General features: G+C 45.7%; 6 protein-coding genes across 6 annotated transcripts; 2 read left to right on the top strand and 4 right to left on the bottom strand.

Annotated features, from left to right (window-relative positions):
- Positions 1–1,957: 1,957 nt before the first annotated feature.
- On the bottom strand, positions 1,958–4,552 carry F5147DRAFT_583311 (uncharacterized protein; the record flags this gene model as incomplete). The annotated part of the gene is made up of 3 exons (XM_041431712.1): positions 1,958–2,334; positions 3,593–4,148; positions 4,205–4,552. 3 exons carry the CDS (start codon positions 4,550–4,552, stop codon positions 1,958–1,960), a joined length of 1,281 nt encoding a protein of 426 aa, XP_041288756.1.
- A 640-nt stretch (positions 4,553–5,192) lies between these two features.
- Positions 5,193–6,695, bottom strand: F5147DRAFT_656233 (uncharacterized protein; the record flags this gene model as incomplete). The annotated part of the gene is made up of 8 exons (XM_041434089.1): positions 5,193–5,303; positions 5,543–5,609; positions 5,657–5,770; positions 5,873–5,943; positions 6,021–6,202; positions 6,252–6,350; positions 6,542–6,609; positions 6,658–6,695. 8 exons carry the CDS (start codon positions 6,693–6,695, stop codon positions 5,193–5,195), a joined length of 750 nt encoding a protein of 249 aa, XP_041288755.1.
- Positions 6,696–7,979: 1,284 nt separating this feature from the next.
- Positions 7,980–9,039, bottom strand: F5147DRAFT_777859 (uncharacterized protein; the record flags this gene model as incomplete). Its single annotated transcript, XM_041442041.1, has 3 exons — positions 7,980–8,661; positions 8,794–8,917; positions 8,979–9,039. The coding sequence occupies 3 exons, from the start codon at positions 9,037–9,039 to the stop codon at positions 7,980–7,982; spliced, it is 867 nt and encodes a 288-aa protein (XP_041288754.1).
- Positions 9,040–10,759: 1,720 nt separating this feature from the next.
- F5147DRAFT_816272 (uncharacterized protein) lies at positions 10,760–12,295 on the top strand (the record flags this gene model as incomplete). Its single annotated transcript, XM_041443570.1, has 7 exons — positions 10,760–10,816; positions 10,867–10,872; positions 10,935–11,021; positions 11,070–11,291; positions 11,341–11,413; positions 11,460–11,606; positions 11,676–12,295. The coding sequence occupies 7 exons, from the start codon at positions 10,760–10,762 to the stop codon at positions 12,293–12,295; spliced, it is 1,212 nt and encodes a 403-aa protein (XP_041288753.1).
- A 4,666-nt stretch (positions 12,296–16,961) lies between these two features.
- Positions 16,962–17,900, top strand: F5147DRAFT_656229 (uncharacterized protein; the record flags this gene model as incomplete). Its single annotated transcript, XM_041434088.1, has 5 exons — positions 16,962–17,064; positions 17,278–17,333; positions 17,386–17,452; positions 17,488–17,589; positions 17,662–17,900. 5 exons carry the CDS (start codon positions 16,962–16,964, stop codon positions 17,898–17,900), a joined length of 567 nt encoding a protein of 188 aa, XP_041288752.1.
- Positions 17,901–18,895: 995 nt separating this feature from the next.
- Positions 18,896–19,936, bottom strand: F5147DRAFT_714577 (cytochrome P450). The gene is made up of 5 exons (XM_041438479.1): positions 19,741–19,936; positions 19,458–19,632; positions 19,268–19,405; positions 19,086–19,217; positions 18,896–19,020 (listed from the first exon to the last, which is right to left on the bottom strand). Exons 1-4 carry the CDS (start codon positions 19,901–19,903, stop codon positions 19,088–19,090), a joined length of 606 nt encoding a protein of 201 aa, XP_041288751.1. The 5' UTR covers positions 19,904–19,936; the 3' UTR covers positions 18,896–19,020; positions 19,086–19,087.
- Between the last annotated feature and the right edge of the window lie 103 nt (positions 19,937–20,039).

Below are 20,039 nucleotides of genomic sequence, written 5' to 3'. Positions count from 1 at the left end.
GTGGGCCTGTTTTGAAACCTGTAACACTACTCTTACTCTGCCTTTCTCCACTCATTAATGCCTTTCACTTTGAGAGCACTTCATCAGCAGCGCTGTCTAAATCCGACAATGGCCACTCGTCAAAGCCATTTGAAACATCTGGTTTATCAGACATAAATCTACTATTGGGTTCGGAGCTGTGAACAGTCAGAGCTGACATGTCATAGTCCATCTGCATCAGCAAATCATCCAGTTCCTTTTTGTGCCTTAGATTACTTAAAAGGTGGCTAAGGAGAATAAGGACTATTAAGGAGTAATTTCATACTTAATTATATTTATTCTAAGGCGCATGGTGGCTGCAAGTCAGCCTAAGGAGAATTAAAGAGAATTAAGGAGGTTACTTGTGTGCCTGAACTTTCTTGAATACACCACTTTCTAGTATTTTGCTTATAACTCACTAGGATGTCAACCAAAAAATGTCATGAGACTATGGATAGACTACCCTTGACAAGGGTTACAACTTTGATTTTCTTTCAAAAAGTTCACATGGTCTATCATTGTCACTTATCAAAATCCTAATGGTAGATTTGTATTTGATTCTAAGTCCAATGGATATAGTATATATATCAATTGCTGCCTACATATGTACAAGGTAATATAGTCTACTGGTAAAGCTGCTTGACAGTTTGAGAATTGATCATGTGATCTTAGCTGGGTCAGCTGGATGATTGAGAGTTCAAACCAGCTATGTGGTAGAAAATAAAGTGCACTTTTTGACATCACTTTGACTTATTCTAAGGAAATTTTTTTAGTTTATGGCGAGGGATGTACTTATTCTCCTTAGAAAAAACAGCCTTAATATTCCTTATTATGTGAATTAAGGCATATAAGGACAAATAAGGCACTCCATGATTTGCTGATGACTGACTGTGCCCAAGACCAATGGGAGCTTGATTTGGGCGCTCAGCAGAACCACAGGCATGCTTCTTTAATAATTGCTGGCATGAAAAAAATGTTGAACAGTAGGTAGCTAGTTGTCATAGAGGTACACACCCCACTTTGTTGTAAACAATTTTTTCACTATTGATCTTGTTTTCTACTTGAGTTATACCCATACCTGTCTCATCCATTTCTCATCATGTACTTGTGCATGATCTCGGATATTCTGTGGGACCATATAGTAAGTGCATGCATCACTTGATGTCATCAGGATGACACTTACCTCTTGATTCAATTTTTGATCTTATTAGCCCAAGTGCCTTTCTGTTTGGGAGTGATGGCATGCGAGAATGGTGTATGATAGTCCAGATGGTTCTCAAACAGTGTGACACATATGGCCCAGTGGTACACTGCCTTTATCTTGCCACCAGTCGGTGAATTTGCTCCAGGAGAAGGAAATAGCCCTTGCTTGATATTTGTGTTGTCTGTGATGGCAGACAGGAGAGCAGCACTGGTTGTTGGGGTCCAGCTGGACTCGAATGAGTCATAGGTAAATGAAGGTAAAAATTGGCCCAGACTCAGAGGTAGGTACTAGATATCAGTCTTATCTTCAAGTTCAGGCTGACCATCATGATCACTATCCACTAGCAGCTCACTATCACTTGCATTTCCTTTTTTCTTGCTGGCCTTTGACGGACCTTTTCTCCAGTTCTTGGGTGCCTTTGGTGCTTGATCTGGAGCTTGCTGGCCTTTTTCGCCATTGGTTGAGTTTGGAGTAGGAAAAGAAAAACACCTTGTACTCACATCAATTTTGGTGCTACCACAACAATGGAGAGTAAGTAATCATATGTATTTTGTATGTAATATGTCATCTCAGTCTCAGTAAATTAGGAGGTAGGGAAGGCACATTTTGCTTTGTGATCTGTGACCAAGACTTATTTTCATACTGACATCAGCTGGTGTGACACATGACTGTCAAATTGATTGCATTGGTACAGTAAGTGCGCTAAAGAGAGTGCCTATGTGAATTTAGGGGCCTTCAAGAAGTTCCTCCAACCAGTCGTGGCACATCTTTGCCATAAAATCTCGTGTTGACTGCTATGCGTGGGCAACCTCCCAGTCCTCCAGGAGGCAACATTATCCATTCCTTGCCACCTTTTTTGGTTGACCACATACGGTCACCTTCAGGGTGAGGCACCCAGTAGAGTTTGTTGAACCATGGCATTAGATGATGATTTTGGATAATCTCTGATTCATCTTCATCAAGCTGATCCAGGAGTGATTGCCATTGCCGGTAATATGAGGCAGATGGAAAGTGCTGAAGTGATTTGGTGGTTGAGGGAATTCCTTTGGGTGGAAAGTAGCGTTTGAATACCAGGTCATTCCAATCACCATCACTGATAACTCGGTATTGAACTTGATTGAAAACCCTGCTGAGATCCAGTGAATAAAAGATGTCAATTTTGACATGCATCCTCTGCCCTGCATCTAGCAGTACCCAAGGAGAATTTGAGGCTGATTTTGGAGATGGTGCAAGCTGAAAGATATCTGATGCAAATTGACGCTGAATATCAGATAGCTTGGCCAACATAGTTGAATCCACAGTTTTCCTGGAAGAGGAACCATGAATACTTCTCTGTATCTCTGATTCCTCCAAATCTTCTTCGACTCCTTCACCACTGCTTGAGTTATCACTATGGTGGATACGATGTGTTGTCTTGCGCTTCCTTGATAGGTGACTGATACTTGAATGTTTGGAGATGTAAGAGTCTGAAAACTCCACTTCAATGTCCTCCATGAAATGCCTTCGATATAGAGCCAGTAATGTATTGATGTCGATAGGTCTGGAATTGGGAAGTCGGTAATCTCCAGCATCATTGACTATGTCTGACAGAAAGTATGTGCCCCTCCTATACATGATTGGATGGGTGCTTAGCCCATTCACATCAGTAGGCCCAGGTATATGCTGGCAGGAAGCTTCCAGCAAGATCTTCTCTGCTTGACCCTCCGCTGGCCGGTAAATAAGTGCATTGATTTGGTAAGCAGCAAGAGCTCCTAATTTCAATGATGCAGGTTGGAGACGAGCAGCACGGCTGGCTTTCTGTAGGTTTTGGACCACATGATAAAGTGCAGCCATACGGTAGTACTTGAAATACCTTCAAGTTGGAATGTATACTTCAGTACCTATGTACGACTGATTGCAGTGATAAAAGTGCTCACCAAAACAATTTACAATCAAAGGTGACAATTGTATCTTGTATTACACTGTCTGGCATTTCCAGGAGCACTTGATCTGTGAGACTGAATGGCACTCGAATCTCCAGCCTTGCACTGCCTTCATATCCACCTACTTCAGTGGAACCTCCACAAAGACGGAATGTCTCTGCAATGCGCTCCAGGTCCTTGAGAAGCTTTCCTATACTTGCAGGAAATAAGTGCCATGCCTGGCGACGTTTGAATATGCCATCATGAAGTTGATATGTTGCAGATTTGTCAGTTGTATAGACATTGATGTAGCAAACATTGTCGTCCTTTCCACGGGTGCCTGGAAGGGCTCGGAATCCTCCAAGATCCTCTAATTGTGCAGAAAGGTCACAACGATATTGAGACTGAGAAGCCAGGATGGAATCTATTTTGTGTCCAGGGGCAGATGGTAAAATAAATTGCAGTAAACGTCGATGGCCTTTGGTGAGCCACTGCAAGATATGATCTTCATGTTGGATTTCTAGCCCAATATCAACCACCCAGTCCTCTGGCTTTATGATTGACATGTCAAAGAGATTAAACACAGCATTGAAAGCAGCGTGTCTGGCTCTTGCATCCCTAGGATCATGATGAGATGCACCCTTTGTTCCTCTGAGCTCGTGAACAAAAAATGCATCCTGTAGTCCATCTTGTTTCTGGAACAATTCCAGAAGTTTGTGTCCTAGCTGGCCCAGAAGATGAGATGGGAAATCAATTGTGCCAAAGTGGAATTTTCCCTTCTGATCACGATACAAAGTCATCGCAGTTGAATATGTGATTGGCCATCGGCTTCGATCAACACCATTTAGACTGACAACTGCAGGGCGAAGGCATTTTTCATAGATAAGTGACATTGTCTCTGGAGGAATTGCAGGATTTTGGCCTTGGTGATATAATCCAGGAAAGAAAATGCGGGTGATATGCCGGCGATCAACTTTTCCCAGTGCCATGTTAGGAATTCTATGAAGTGGAACACCTATGACATCCTATCAAAGACAATATGTATTTCAGCATAGTATATATTAAATAGGTATTTACACACCTTGGGACAAGATAGAGGGCATTTTAAATGATTGTCCTCCGTAAGGCTATCACGGAACGATGCCAATGGAAAGATGGCCATATGTGTTTGGAATGGTAAATCTCGTGTAATGCCTATAACAGAGTCTATGTCTCTGTGCAGCTTATATTCAGAAATTTGAGGTGCAAGAGCTCCTTGTCTGGCATTTATAAAAATACGAGCAAGTTTGTCATGGCTTTGGAGTCGTCCAGCAAGGACAAAGCGAATAAAAGTCTCTAGTTGGTCTGATTTAAACATTTGTTCTGCAGCCAAGACAAACTCCTCCAAAGAGACCTGGATTGCAGGTAAATCCTCATCAGGAGGTTGCATGATGTTGGTGTGATATAGACTTATTGAAAACAAACTTTGAAAAGTAAAGCGGCTGTGAGCTTATGTAATAATATACCATAACATGAAGAAACTTCCGAGTTCAGTTATGTCCCAGGGTGGTATACTTGATGGTGCATAGCCAAAGTCAACTCATGTAATAGCTGTACAGAACACATTCAACAAGATGACATGTTGCCCTTGATCTAGCCCATTATTAGTTTGCTAGTTATGTTGATGGTTTGTTATCCTTCTGTTGCCCTTTCTGTTGCCCTTTCTGTTGCCCTTTCTGTTGCCCTTTCTGTTGCCCCTTCTGTTGCCCTCAATATTCCCACCGTAATAATGTCAGCATCTGTGTGGCTACTTTTAAGTCATATCAGCGAGTTGTTGTTAGTATTGCAGGTGTAATGCCCATAATTCAATTTATTGGTGTACCTGGGAGTGTTGACATGACATAGAGTGAAGTCATAGCGGTATATCACTCAAGTTGTCGTGTCTAGATGTGTTTGGTGCATTTTTGGTTCAGACCAACTTCTAGCTGAGCTAATAAAAATCATGTGATATGATGTAATGTAGCTCGTTTGGACCCCCAGCTTTCAAAAGCTGGGGGTCCAAACGAGCTACATTACATCATATTACATAATCAAATAAATTTTGTTGCCTGTTCTGTTGCCTGTTCTATTGCCTGTTCTGTTGCCTGTTCTGTTGCCTGTTCTGTTGTCTGTTGTGTTCGTTCTGTTGCCTGGTCTGTTGCCTATTACATGATGTATTGGGGGTCCAAACTTGCAATTCACTTGCCATTGTTTGCAATTGATATACCATGTTGTCAAAAGTCACTTGAGCTTGAGGCTTACAACAGTCATAAAATGTGAAATGTGTATTGATATCATTGAGCATAATAAACCATCTCCTTGCTAGCTCTACCTCGTACCAACAGATTCCAGAACATTATCATGATTTCCATGGTTGGCAGTAGCTACTATTGGCCTGGACCTTGGTCGTGATGCTAGCCATACTCAACACCCCCTCCTCAGGGTCCACAGAGTTGGCATAGATTTGGCTACATAAGTATCAGTATGATGTTAAAAAAGGAGGAAATCGACACACTCGTTCCACCAATTCAACAGACCCTCTCGCTCGTGAGTATTCATGACACTAACAACCTCCAGAAGTGTGCAATCGAATGTGCAATAGGGCCAGTGACCAGAATTTCCTCCAGCACTGAACATTAGTTGATCGGAGAGGACAAAACAGATCTAGATGGAATTTATCAATTCATGGTCAGGGTGGCAATATAAGCTACAGAAGGAACAGTAGCCTTACTAATGAGCTGAGTGGTTGCATTGCCTTTGCATGTTCCTGATCGCAATGAATTTGTTGGGGTACTTGGCCCGCTAGAGATATGAAGATATCCCTATGTCATAAACATGCTCAGCATTGAGTTGAAACAAACAGTGCGAGCATCACCAACCTTGACTAGAATTATATTGCATAGGAAGCCATGGAAAAGATATTTAGTATCAACTTGCTCATGAGAGATGTGAATCATTATTGCAAGAGCTTCTTTGTGAGCTTCATTGTAGGCAGAAATGATAACAACATGGTGGATGTCGCGTTCAAGCTGCCAGAGGGATAGAGTGAAAATTTCTCCCACTATAGGATGACAAGGGATGATATGGTTTTGAAGCTTAGGAACACGCACCAAGGATTATAACGCTGGTTGTAACGTCACCATGTTCTTCGTCTTGAGTACGATTGAATTCGATCGTGTTCTTTGCTTCAGGGTGTGTGTTTTGGTGACCTGTGAGTCTCTACAGTCATATGCTGCTCATATGTACAGATTGCAGTAAGACGCACAGTATGCCGCCCATCAGATTGAGGATCATCTTGAACATGGCTTTTGGGCCAAGATACGCCATTCAAACAACATCAGCGATAGTCTGTTTGAAAGAAAGTATGAATGAGACGAAAATCGAGTATATGTTATGATACTTGCCTTTGCGGCGGTGATGTCAGAGACCTGGACCTTCCTGAGTGCCTCCGAGTCTCTGGTGCAGTTCCTGCAAAAAGTCACGTTCAGTGATGCATTTGAAAAGTATGGACGGTACACTCGCATAACAAATGCTGGTTTCTGTCTTGCCTGCATGTTTGAATAACGACTGTGGTCCGTCCCCGACAATGATTAATGAGGGCTGAGTGACCAAGACTCAAGAGCAAGCCCAAAATATTGTCACCCTAACTGATTTCTGTTGGCACACGATTGCGACAGAATCTAGTGAGTCAATCTCAACCAACGAGTTTTAAGGACATTCTCACCAGCCCTTTAGGTGCAAATTTCAGTCACAAAAACCTCGCAAGAGCCAAAGCAAAGATGCAGAGCATAGAGCCTCACAACCGTATAGCCCGGCAACTTCCGACCATCATAACCATCTTACTTAATATCGCCACGTGACCTAGATGAAGAGCTGTTTTTGAATCTTGAATACTTATCATATGTTGTCCCGCAGTTCTCGCTCACAATACGTCATCCTTCAATCTTTCAACTCTTACCTTTTTCAAGAAGGTGCTACCCAGGGAATCTCTCACTGCACAGCACTTTCACTCTCGCAGCGTAGTCTCATCCAGGTCTTGCGAATCATTGGTCCCGGATGACAACTTACAAATGTGCACAAGAAGTAGGACGTAGCATATTCACAACATTAGAGGAAGATGTTGGGCCCCAGCTTGTACCCTATTTGGAACCTGTACTCCGGAATCTGGTGTTTGTGTTCCAAAAATAACACACCCATACTGTATGATGCTGTTGGCACGTTGGCCAACGCTGTCGGTAGGGCATTACAGAATCCGCATATGTGGAAATCTTGATGCCTCCTCTGACATCTTGATGGGCCAAATTGTCCGACAATGACGATGACTTGATTCGCTTCTCAAGGTATGACCTTCATCGATTTGTTGGTACTTTGAGTTCTCATGCTTTGGTATCCCAGACTGTGCACTGTGTCCGTCACAATTGCCATGATGTACATTGTCATCACAAACAAATGGCGCTGATCAAACTGGGCATGATTAATAGCCCAGCTGATTCAACTGTTTTCGCACAATCTTGTGAGTAAGCCGAACATTGCTGCAGATAACTTCAGCTAATCAATAACTAGTGCTCGCAAGTCAAGCCAGGACCAGAACGAGATACTTGCAAGACTGGACGAACATGTTGGCGGTTGTCTTTGAATAAAGAATATTTCCTGGACTGATATTAGCTCGAATACTAGAGACCTTGGACGTCTTGGCAGGTCTGGACCCAAATATTACCAGCGTATACATAGCAATTGATTGGTCCTATTACTGGTACCAACAGGTTCACACTCTGTTTGTGGACTAATTGATGTTGCTGCCAAGGTGAATCAAATTGAATCGATGTGGGAAATTAATATCAATAGCCTTGGAGATCACTACGTTTGATTAGCTTATGCAAAACCTCTATCTCTGCTGCCATTCTCTGAACGTCTTGCTCCAGCCTATGGATGGCTTTAGCCATAGACTCAGCCTCCCCAGCTTCATACCAAGCAGATCCAAGGAGTGACATATCTGCAGTCGTAATTTGATCTTGAGGGTGTACTGCTTTTGGTGCCAAATTTGGTGCCATGAACCTAGCTGAACCAGAGGGCGGTGAAGATGGAGGGGGAGGAGGAGATGGAGGGGGAGGAGGAGACTGCATTTTATTGGACGTCATTTGATCCAGGTCACGTTCAGGGGTAAAAAACAGATCATCGAATTCCCCTTCTTCGACTAAGTCGTAGAGAAGAGAATTTTCTGCAGAAGGTTGACTGAGGGGTCTCAGCATGTCAGACCGATGCTGAAAGCCAGTGGAGCCATGAGACTTCAGAGAAGTGGTAACATCATGAGCTGCTGATGGAGAGAGTGAAAGAGAAAAGGGGGTGGGAAGGACATCTGAAGATGTATTCAAATGAGAGTATAGCGCCTTCAAAACTGTGTCAGATGGAAAGGAAGTGAAATTGTCAGTGAATTTCGAGCCCGGTGGTGAAACCTTTATCAAAGGGACAGGGCAGGGGAGCTGTCTGTCGGATCCATCCTTAGTCAAAGGGAGGTGCTTCCTATAGTGATTTTTGATATTTGATCAGTTTCTAATCATAGACAACCAATATAAGGACAAGAAATATAAGGAAAAAAAAACATTCATGTTCACAAAAATACTAGTCATGAACTAGAAGGATAATTACACTCACTCTTTCGCAAATCCCGAAGTAGTGTTAGTAATCATCCTGGATGAAGGGGAAACTGAGGCAGAGGGTAGTTTCTTCCTACTAAGGAAAGGTAGCATTGTGGAACGCCTAGACTTCTCCTTCTCATCTGGCGGAGGGTCAGCTACTGTGTGCTATTGATAGTTGTCGGCGGCATAAATTGATCTCACCATGGTAATTGGTCCTTGATGATGGACACGGCTGGGGAGTTGAAAGGCCCTGGCTAGCCATGGAGGAGAGACAGAGAAACCAATTTTGGGGCACACAAATGCCATATGGTATATTTTCTCCGCCAGCAACGCGGAGTTCACTTGCTCCGACAGAAGAATTAAGATGGGTTCATTTCTTCGGGACCAAGACTGATTTTTTCAATACATTCAAACAATCATGCTTGTTAGCTTTGTTTGCTCTTTGTTAGTCCCAGGCAAGGCAACCCAATGCTCAAGCCCCCGGCATGCACGAGTGGCAGTCCATTTACTCATAAAAACACCTGCATAGAGAGGAAAGAGAAAACTGAGAAGTAGGTCCAAGCCACCCCACCGCTACTTGGTCTTCTGTTTTTCACTCAGCTGTGATGAATAGCTTTCAGATGGAAAATAGGTCATGGCAAGGGTTTGGCCTCCGCTAAGACCATTTTACCTCTTGCCATGATGCAGCTGCCCAACGTAAGGTGCGATGACAGTAGTTTGAATCAGTGAGTGAAAACAAGTACTATTTATGAAAGTAACACTCCCAGACCATTCATGTGCTTCCACAATGACACTATGGGGAGACAGCATCATTATTTGCTGGCGCATTTTTGCCCTTGATGTTCTAATCAGCCAGTGTCTAACAGGTTTATGCATCTGTAATATTAAATAGTAGCATACCGTGTCATCATCAATACTGCCCATGTAGGAGAAATATAGCTCCTTGAAGCATGCCTCCTCAATTTCACAATTTGGGTCACAACCAGGGGTCCTGCAAAACAACATCAGCTCTGTCCAAATATCTCAAATAAAATATACTTGTAAGACAACAAGTGAACTTGGGAAAATCATCAGAGAGCAGTAAAAGAACGAACATTTCTAGCCATAGTTTGCTTCTTCTTCTGGATGCATGATGTTGAAGAGGTTATACCAAGTTCGAACCGTGACTACCAAAATTGGTAATCAGCTATCATTTACGCCGTAAGGGCCCCAAGTTCATACTGCACGTTTGAACGATGAATTGTTTGCAACTGCCAATTGACAAGCCTGGCAAATCTGCCCTGATTTCAAAATTTATACCAAGTATTTGCAAGTAAGTACTTATAATTTCAATGTCCTATACCTACAATCCCGGTTCCCCCGGACGACTTGATCCTTAACGGTAACACCCCCTGTCGCGTGCTTCGCATCGACGCGTCAGTACTCCTAACTAAGCTTAGCTTCCTTTTTGACCGACATATTCACTTGTTTACAGGTTCAGCAAAGTTCTTTCCCCGGGATGCGATTGGAACTTTGTCCACCTAATTAAATTTGAACGGCTGTCGGAAAAGCGGAGTTCAGAGGGCTCATAGTTGCCTATGCGTTCATTATGTAGCCTAGCACTCTACGTTGGTTCTCGTTTGTTAGTTTGGTGAAGTTGGCAACACATTGAACGTCGCTTTGTCTGCCTGCTTTGAGCTACTCAGACCTTGGGCATCCTGACCTCGGACGGCTTGCCAAACAAGGCTTGTCCTCAGCCTGGCAAGTCCCACAGTAGCAACATTAAGTACTCGGACTAGTAGCCCTGCAGATGTGGCTGAGCAGCTACTAAGCGTAGTCCTATTTGAAATTCTACCTGGCAAAACAATAGTTCTCCGCCAATTTACCAAACCGCTCCTTTATAGTACCCTTTCGCTTTCACCTGCACCGCGCCGAGCCCAACGCGCAGTCACTTTGCCAAGTTCATACCACGCCGCTCGAGCATCTTCTTCGCCTCCCTGCCCATGTTCATGAAGTTGAAATGCAATGCCCATCCTTTGTCTAGGGCCAACCGACGCATGGTAAAACCTATCACTTTCTAGGGAAGGTTAGGAATGACGTAATCAATAAGATTTCTGTGAGTCGAGATCAATATTGAATGTAACCACTGAGTGGGATAAGGCTGATATCGTACACAAGCGCTTGAACTTGAAGGATTCACGCAGCCGGCGTGGCTCTGTTCTCCCAAACAACGACCGTGCAGGCTCCTCAATTCCGAATATCAAAGTAGGTGATGTTCTGATTTCAGCTCTTTGTCTAACTTTGACTGCGCAGGTTCAGGATGCTTCTGCTGGTGTGAAACAAGGTGCCGATCTTCAATCTGTGGACAAGGCACTTCGGGATGCCAGTCATGCTGCAGATCAGATGAATCCACTTTGTGGACCTGCGAGATCCGTAGCACTGTCCACAGGCAAAAATGCATCAGCAGCGCTAGATGATATAGACAGTATAGAGGCCACCTATCTTCAACCATTCAGGATCAGGACGATCGAAGTGGTATGATTTCTCTTTTTCTCTTTGGAACTAGACTAATACCGTTCTGCAGATACATCCGTATGCAAAATGGCATTGGGCGTCCTATCTTGCGCATCAAAAGTACGTTTTCCTCACCATCATTTGTATTTCCTGCTCAGTTGTTCTGCATGCAGATAATTCTTGCTCAAGCGGATCGCGACAAAGCGATACTCGAACTCTACAAGAAGTTGGGTCAAATGTATGGCTTCGTGATGCAAGACGATGCGCTTCGCCGGATTGATAGCTCAGCAGACCCTAGAATGTGTTTCATTCAGGATTATTTAAGGACAAACTTTTGTGAGTCTCTCCAATAAGTCATTGGATTTGGACGTGCCTCTGACTCGACGTCCATTCATACTTCTACAGCCAAAATAGTAGAATTCAGTGTTATGGCTTATGCGGAGACTGCAGGACTAGATATTATGAAGCAATGCCTGCCAGGGACGCGCACGGACATTCTCTCTGACATCATGGGATGGACCAACAACAGTAGAGATGATATTCCACGTGTGATATGGCTATCCGGCCCTGCTGGAACGGGTAAATCAGCCATTGCTCACACGATCGCTAGCCCGTTCATTGGGGCGGGTGGACTCGGTTCTTGTTATTGCTTCGACCGAAACACGGACGATCGCCATAAAAAAGTTTTCTCCACTATCGCGCGCGACCTGGCTGACCGTCATCCCGAGATGAGACGAGCGTTAGCGGATGCAGTCCAGAACGCAAATGCGCTCAAGACTACAGCGGATGTCGTACAGCAGTGGCAGAAGCTTCTCATCGAACCGTTAGGGAAGCTTTCTGAGTCACCCGTGGGGCCTGTCATGATTATTATAGACGCACTGGACGAAAGTGGCAAGGCAGCGGAGACACGCAGCGACCTTCTGTGTATTCTTGCCGGTAAACTTCGAGATCCAACCATCATTCACATCACGAAACTCCCTAAAACTTCCGGATCATCGTTACTTCTCGCTCGCTCCATGATATAGGAGCAGCGCTTGCATGCGCTCAGCATATTCGACGGATGTCCATGGACGAAATTTCATCAGCCACCACAGAGCGACATCCACGCCTACATATCGAACGAGCTAGAAGAGTCTTCAGATTTTGGGGACACACAGTTTGCAACGCTTGCTAAAAAAAGCTGATGGCCTGTTTGAGTGGGCGCGTCTTGCTTGTAAATCCATCAAAGCACCCCCTTCTGGCTTATCTCCATTCGAGTCCTATATATTTGGTGTTCCGGGCGCGCCCCCGTAATCATCACCCTGTCATCCCATTCAACTAAATCTCCAAGCGGAAGTCACATTCACGCATCCAACCTGGTCGCAGGTAGCGGCAGCCATCCGGTTTAGCCCTATACTGGACGAGAAATACATTTAGTGCCATCAATGAATGGGGGATAGGCATAGTATTATGTGCTAGTACTAGTTCGTATATGATCAGGCCTGCTCGGGAATCACCACTCAACACATCTATAGCAACAAATTGAATAATTTACTCAACGTCCCTGGCCTCGGGATACAACATATGCGCCACCTGATCTGCAATGGCCTCCTCATGGTCAAGAGGCCCGTGAGATTTCTGATGATCCTCACCCAGCTCCGCCTCGATCTCTTTTTCCAGGATGCCGATGACTTCAGGACGCGCCTGACCCTCTGATCACCGGTAGCACTCATGCCGTCCGCTTGCACCTTGACCTCCTCTTTTCCCTCTTGAAGTGCTGCACCGGTCGGTTCAGATGTCACCGCGTTAATCTCCTTCTCATCCACATTATTAACCGGCACATCTTGTAATATCCTCATCTGGCTCTTGATTTCCTTCTGTTCGTCCTTCGCACACCAATAGGGACAGCGGTGCTCTGCTCGTCTTCAGGCGGCACGACCCTATCTTGCCCGAGCTTGCCCTCGACCACAATAGCCGCAACACCCACCGGGCTCGCCGCCAATGGTTGCCATCGGTGTGGACCGATCCAAAGTAGGAACAGTGACACCTGAATACTGTTCGGCGTTTAGCTGAAATGCTCCTTGAGTTACATAAGACTCACATCGTCAAAAAAACTCATCACTAACAAATGCCCGCCAAAACCCAAGCTCCTGATGCAACATATGAGACTCACCAGGCAAAGTCCCACGTCTTCACTCACTGTACATTGGAGCACTTCTGTTTTGTCCAGGATTGTCATATGCCAAGGAACTAGACTTCGAGTACGTAATGACCACTACGATCATGAGGACGGCGGTAATCCGTAAACGAATCTTTTCGTAGAGCCAATATGGCAAGGTCGAAAACAGCGCAGTTAAGCAGGATTGCAAAGTACAGCGCAGGAAAGTAGTGGTAGAGGAAGAGTTGACGGCCCATGAGGAAGCAGGGGAAGTTATGCATGCAGTACCCGACAAAGAGAAAGCCGCAGAGGCCATCATAGTTGACAACCTTGGCTAAAACAGGTCAGTCCAGGGAAGTGATGTCGCTCGATCTAGCCACGATGTCCTGCAGGAGCCGTCTGAGCACATTTTGCTTCTTCTCGCCAAAGATTACAGGCAGGTGGATGCCTAAGATACCAAACAACGAGTACGTGATGTCTTCCTGCATCGTAGTAACACGTTTAGATGCCCATCGCAGCTTCTCTCGAGCGTCTCTCATCCCTGGACGGAAGGAGGTCAGCACCTGTGCATCTATTCCCGTCGCACCCTCCAACTCTTTCATGATTGCTGAGGATTCTTTGTGGTTGGGAGAGCGATCGTCGAGACATAATGACCAGTCCTTCTGATAAAATATAACGACTTTCGGAGCGACGAATTCTCGGAAGGTCCATGCTCGTTCATTCCAAACACTACTCGCCAGTGTGCCGGACTGGGATGAAGGAGGGACATCGGATAGGTAGGCGATGGTGAGCGCTGAGTGGCGGTACCAGACGAACATGGAATTGGCCGATTCTTGAAGCTCGACGGTATTGCTCTTATCGATGCAGCATGTATCCATCCACGCCCAGAAATACCCCGCATCACGAGCGATTTTGCAGAACGACTGCAGTTTTGCGGTGCCATTAAGTCCATCCAGCTCATACACCGCTTTGTCCTGGATGTGGTGCAGCAGCGCCTCCATCTCTTCCTACCTACGTGATAGCAAAACGCAACAGAAGTGCATCGCCACCACCTCCTGGATGCGTTCAATTTGGAGATCCGAACGCTTCGTTATTAATGACAAAAGCTCCTTATACTCTGGACTTGTTTTGAAGGAGTTTAGCTGCGCTACTCGGTCGCACAGAATCCCCGTAGAGGTGTTGAGCAGACAAAGGGGGGCGTTGCTGAGTTGAATCCAAACCCCTCTTCGAATAGCGTCTTCTGCTTCCGATGGACAGACGTACTGCTGACGCAGATCTGCAGAATGATATAGGTATTTCAAGATAATGCAGGAGTGTTCCATGTCTCACCTCGTATCTTCACCTCTGGAGCATCGTCCAACTTGGACAACATGATTGTGAAGGCCTCAATGGCTTCATCATAATGTTGCTCGCCATGCAGCGCCGAGTGTGACAAATGGTACCCAACATGAGACGAAGGGTTGAGTTCGGCGACCTATGCGTCGCCGAAGTCAACATGGGCTACGAAAATGTGGATGCCATCGCACCTTTTGCGCGTCGAGGAGCGCATCCTCCCACAGCATTTTACTTAACTTTGCCTCGCTGCGACTTGCAAAGAGAATATCGGATGCAGAATCCAGGTCGATCGCCATCGAGTATAGGTCAATAGCCTTGTCGTAATCGCTTGCAGCGAAGGAAGCCTCTTCATTGGCAGCCAGAGTGCGCTGCATTCCTGTTTGAAATCTGAGAAGAATACAGGTGAGGATTGTCGCCTGTGCGACATTGGGGTTCTAGACTCGCCGTTGGACCAATCAAGGCAGTCGGCATTGGTAATTTCGTCACTTGAAGTCATCATGTGTAGGTATGACTTCACGGCGTCTTAAAGTTTTACCCGCCCGAAGGAGTGCATCACAGCGTTTATGGTGTGCCTTTCGCCACAACGACTTGAGGTCCCAGCCAGAGAGCTGGACAAGGGATTCAGTTATGAAAAGTGTTATACATGCATCATCTTGACGTACCACCACCATATTTCATGAATGTTCAATTTCGATGATGAATCGCGAGAGTCGAGAGCGGCAGTGAAATACTCGGCAGCTTCATCGTAGCATGCGCCATCCAAGGCTTTGATTCCGAGTTAAACGTGTATATATACCTAATGCGTGAGGAGTAAATATGAGTGTTGATGACCAAGCATGAATGATACTTACTTGGACAATATCACATGTGAGAGTTTCAGCATTCGGACAACCGCTAGTGAGCTCTTTGAGGAGCAGGCTTGCCTCGTCATGTTGATCTGCATTGAAGAACGCGATGAGAGGAAGAGTATGCGAGGCAAATGTAACATACCATACCTTGATCAATAGCAGAAAATGAACGTCCAGGACGCGGCCTTTTCCACAGAGAGCAATACCCTTGTAGATATAGCCCGTCAATGAGGGCTGAATCCCGATGGACTATGTCACCGTCGAATTAGTGTATAAGGCGGTGATGATTCTCACCTTGATTGCGTCCAGAAGGGCATGGTCCCAGTCGTATTTTCACGCCATGACGAATGACCAATGGGCGTAGGAAGTATGGTTGTTCGGACTAGCTCTTCGGCGGTAGATAAGTCTCCATTTAGACATGCAATACGGGAGGTCGTGATGGCTAGGATCTGCACGAAACATGCTCTAATTGTGGTATATATGAGTCAACAACGGAAACATGCCTTTGAGCGATGGACGTAGGGAGTATGGTTGTTCGCATCGGCATTGATATATTGCATGAGTAGTTCTTCGTCAGTAGATAAGTCTCCATCTATGCATGCATCGAGGAGTGCTGTGGTGGCAATAGTCTGCAAGAAGCATGCTCGATTTGTGGTATATGAGTCAGAGACGGAAACATGCCTTTGCCAGATGTATACCCTGAGGTACTGTCCACTCTGAGATCATCTTATCGTGACCTCCAGTGAAGATGTGATTGCCGTCCACAGAGAAAGTGACGCAAAAATTGGCGAGTGAGTGCTTGAATACGGCAATGGTTTGTCGGTCTGAGAGCTGCCAAAGACAAACATGGTTGTCACTAGATGCGGATGCAACGAGTATGCTAGCAGGATGAATGGCAACGGAATTGATTTGGTCAGTGTGGCCCGTCCAAGGATCATCGATCACCGACCTGCTTCCAGGTTGTCGTATCCCAATAGTAGGATCTTCACTATTGCCGCCTGTGAGAAGACATGCACATGATGTACCATTGGGCATCCACGCGAGTGAAAAGTTGTATGAGGTGTGAGCGCTTGACTCGCGCTTGAAGCTTGAGCCTCGAATGATGTGACGCGTTTCCTCGTGTCTGAATTGTAAATTTGAATATCATGGTTTGTTGCGATGGCAAGAAGTCCTCCCAACGGGGTCTTAGGATTTTGCCGCATCGTGCCGCATCGGCCCGGCAGCGCGCCCTACACAACAAGTCTCTTATATGTGTATATAACATGTCTACGTCGTTCACAAAGGTCTCAGATATGATTTATGATTAAGAAATACCATAGTACATGTTTTTGTGTAAGAATATAGTGGTATCACAGTGAATATAGTACTTTCATGGGTGTGGCAGGGTGTGGCAATTCTGAGATTTGGTGGCTGTGCACTACCGCACCGCACCAACGCATCCTTCTTATCAAGTATACCTACAGCATTGTCCATGGTGTGCATTGTTCTCAGCAATTCATGCACCTCTGCAGCCTTGACTGGCAATTGGTTTTCATCACCAGATGGAATCAACCTTACTACCCGCTAGTCAACCACAACGCTGCGGGCCGCCTGAAAGACACGGCTACCAACTTGAAAAGCGGCCAAGGATTCGCCATGAACATCATCAGCGAGGCATTCATCTAGGATGCAAATGCGACTGCCGTAGACACTCCTCCCGAGTTCGACGAGTGGGCTCTCAGCGGTCTGACAAAGGAGAAATGTGTACGTGTGCACCTTCATCATAAGATATATGGACTAACAATCATGCATTCAGGTGCAAAATAAGAGCCTCGCGCGTCAAGGAAAGCGCGAGGCAATTTCATTCCAGGCTGAGCCCGCTCGTTCGCTGACATCGTCGCCTCATACAAATCGATAGATATCACACACCCAGTCGCAGGCGAGCACAATAGCACGCTCATCCTCGCGCACGTCAAGTACTTCCATGTACCTTCCTTGGCCGTGGCCGTGGTTCTTTTTGGTATGTTTCTCTTTCTTAACGACTTCAGGCTCACTTCTTGCCACCGTGAATATGAAAACGACGCACATCCAGCTCTTCTTCAAATTCTGGTGCATACGGATCTCGGTCACCATGATACCAGTGCTCTGGCAGACCCTCATATGGGTTCCATCAGTCTTGGTGCATGCCAGCGTCTTTCCCCATTTTTCATTCCCTGCGGCCAACGAGAGTTCGAACATTCGTATACTAAGGTACTCCAGATCAACGTCTACGTCCGTCGCAGACAGACCTCTAAATTCAGCCTCTCAAAGGCATGTCCGAGAGGCGCATAGAGTAATACTGCTAGGTCAATTATCTTTGTGTATGATTACAGTAGTTGTCGGAACTGAGCATTGAATGTATGTTTCGGTGTGATGCGTTAGTGGTGCGGCAAGTTACGGCAGTGATGCGGCAAAATACCTGAGCCCCTCCCGACGGTGAATACCGTATTACGCAGAAGATGTTGACAAACTCGATTGGATCTCCTTCAAGTTGCAGCCGCCAGGTTTTGGTATTCCACAGTTTCGTCATTTTTTCCCAATATGAACCAGTGGCCAGCGCTGCTCCATCGGGAGAAACATTCAGCGAGGTGATCCAATTGGAGTGTTGCTTCGATTTTGGCGAGTAATTCGCCAGTTTCTCCGTGTCAGACGATGACCTCTCCGCTTGCATCACCGCTTGCTATCAATTGCCCATCTCGTGATACCGTCAATCTCAACACCTGACTGCGAGGCCCCTCCATCTTCTTCGACGTAACACCTGTATTCAAGTCCCACAGAAGAAGTGTTGGGTCATACGAGCCCATAACCATCCGACGTTTATCAGGGAAAACTGCGACTCCAGTTATGCGTTCTTCATGACCTTCCAACCGTCGCAGGGGAGTGGTGATTGTAATGAGCTCCGACATTTTACTGGATGTTGTTGTTATGGAATACAGACGAGGCTAATCTTTGGAAGGATTACGTCTTTCTCTAAGCTGCAGAGGGTGTATGGTGCGTTTTATGGTGCTTCACAGCTTGCCTCATTTCAATAGATGCCCAGGAGGCTGTTCGTGCCCACGCCTCGATCACCGTAATGCACTCACCCTACCGTTGTCCTCGATAGTATGCACATCTGCAATGCATACATGCGTCCGACTCTTGTCTTCGCAGCTTCCAGAATGTATCCCATCGCATCAAGTCGAGCAGTCCGTGCTTTCCAGCGCTCGAATCTGACTGTCTATCCTGCATGAATACCGTTGTTTTTCCTATCTAGCAGCTACTCCGGCTTATCACCACGTTACTCCTTCGAACGCATGTATATAGCTTACTGCAATATCACTTCTCTATCCAACAGACTCCCAAGATCCTTGTGTGCACAAGATGCAACAGACTCGCCTTACATTTAACCTCTACTGGGCAGGTGGCAGGCCTCTTCCCATGTCACATATTAAATCTGGAGCAAACTTGAATATGCTGATGGATAACGAAAGTCAACGACACTAAAAAAAGGTAATACGTGATTTCACCCCAGAACCATATCCGCACAGCTCTTGGCATTTCATTTTTATCAACTGCGATACCCTTTCTTTCGTGTGGCGAGGGGTGAATATGCATGGGAATACAGGGTGCCTGCATCGGGTGGCTCAGATAAAATACAGGGATTCTCGAAGATGACTCACGTTGTTAAGCCTGCCGTCCATTTCACTCCTTCAGCATCAGGCCCGACATTCCATCCTGGCGCACGTTCTAACCGGAAAACAGTTAGAATATTCACAACTGCGGTGAATAAAGAAGCGTCGGCGACATGTTGTCCAACACTGTTGAAAGGTGAGGCAAACCCGTCTATCCGCAAAACTCCAAACTTCGTACCAAAGACGCCTTCCAAATCCAAAAACAAAGGAAATATCATCACTGGCAGGGCCATGTGTTGACGGCTCTTCGACAGCGACTTTTGACATGTGACGCTCGGGTATGAACCTCGTTGGGTTAGGATATTTATCTGGATTGCGTGCCATAAACCTTGCATAAGAAGAAATGATTATGTCTGATCTTTGTTCACTTGATATGATAAATCATCATGCGTTGGGTACTACAGTAGCATCCACAATCAGTGACTATGCTAACCGGAATTCGACGAGTCAAGAATGCTGACCCAGGGGAGCGACAGGGAACCACCTTAGCGTCTCCAGTATGACGGCATTGATGAAGGGCATGGAAGTGCGATCATTCCAGCCGGGCAATCTTTCGAGAATTTCCCCAATGACGGAATCGATCTCTGCTTGCGCACGTGTTTGCACCTCGGGATATAGAACCATCGCGAGCAGGAAAATGTATAAAGTGGACGTCGTCTGGGCCTTTGGTCAGCATACAAATAAAATAGAAATCGCGTCAAAGTATACAGTTCCTGAGGCAGCTAGGAGCACGGAGAAAATCAGTAGAGATATAATGACC

This window comes from Suillus discolor (genome assembly GCF_016758755.1).
Source record: "Suillus discolor strain FC423 chromosome Unknown F5147scaffold_63, whole genome shotgun sequence".
In the NCBI taxonomy this organism is placed as follows: Eukaryota; Fungi; Basidiomycota; class Agaricomycetes; order Boletales; family Suillaceae; genus Suillus; species Suillus discolor.
Note: the sequence above shows the minus strand (reverse complement) of the source record. Positions and strands in the feature narration are given on the sequence as shown.

What these genes read in the sequence shown, in the direction of transcription:
- F5147DRAFT_714577 (XM_041438479.1), bottom strand. Translation starts at nt 19,903, where the DNA reads ATGGTTCTATATCCCGAGGTGCAAACACGTGCGCAAGCAGAGATCGAT. An exon ending in GTTCCCTGTCGCTCCCCTGG is followed by an intron (nt 19,633 to 19,740) that starts GTCAGCATTCTT and finishes AACAAAGATCAG; the next exon opens with ACATAATCATTTCTTCTTAT. An exon ending in TGGACGGCAGGCTTAACAAC is followed by an intron (nt 19,218 to 19,267) that starts GTGAGTCATCTT and finishes CACCCGATGCAG; the next exon opens with GCACCCTGTATTCCCATGCA.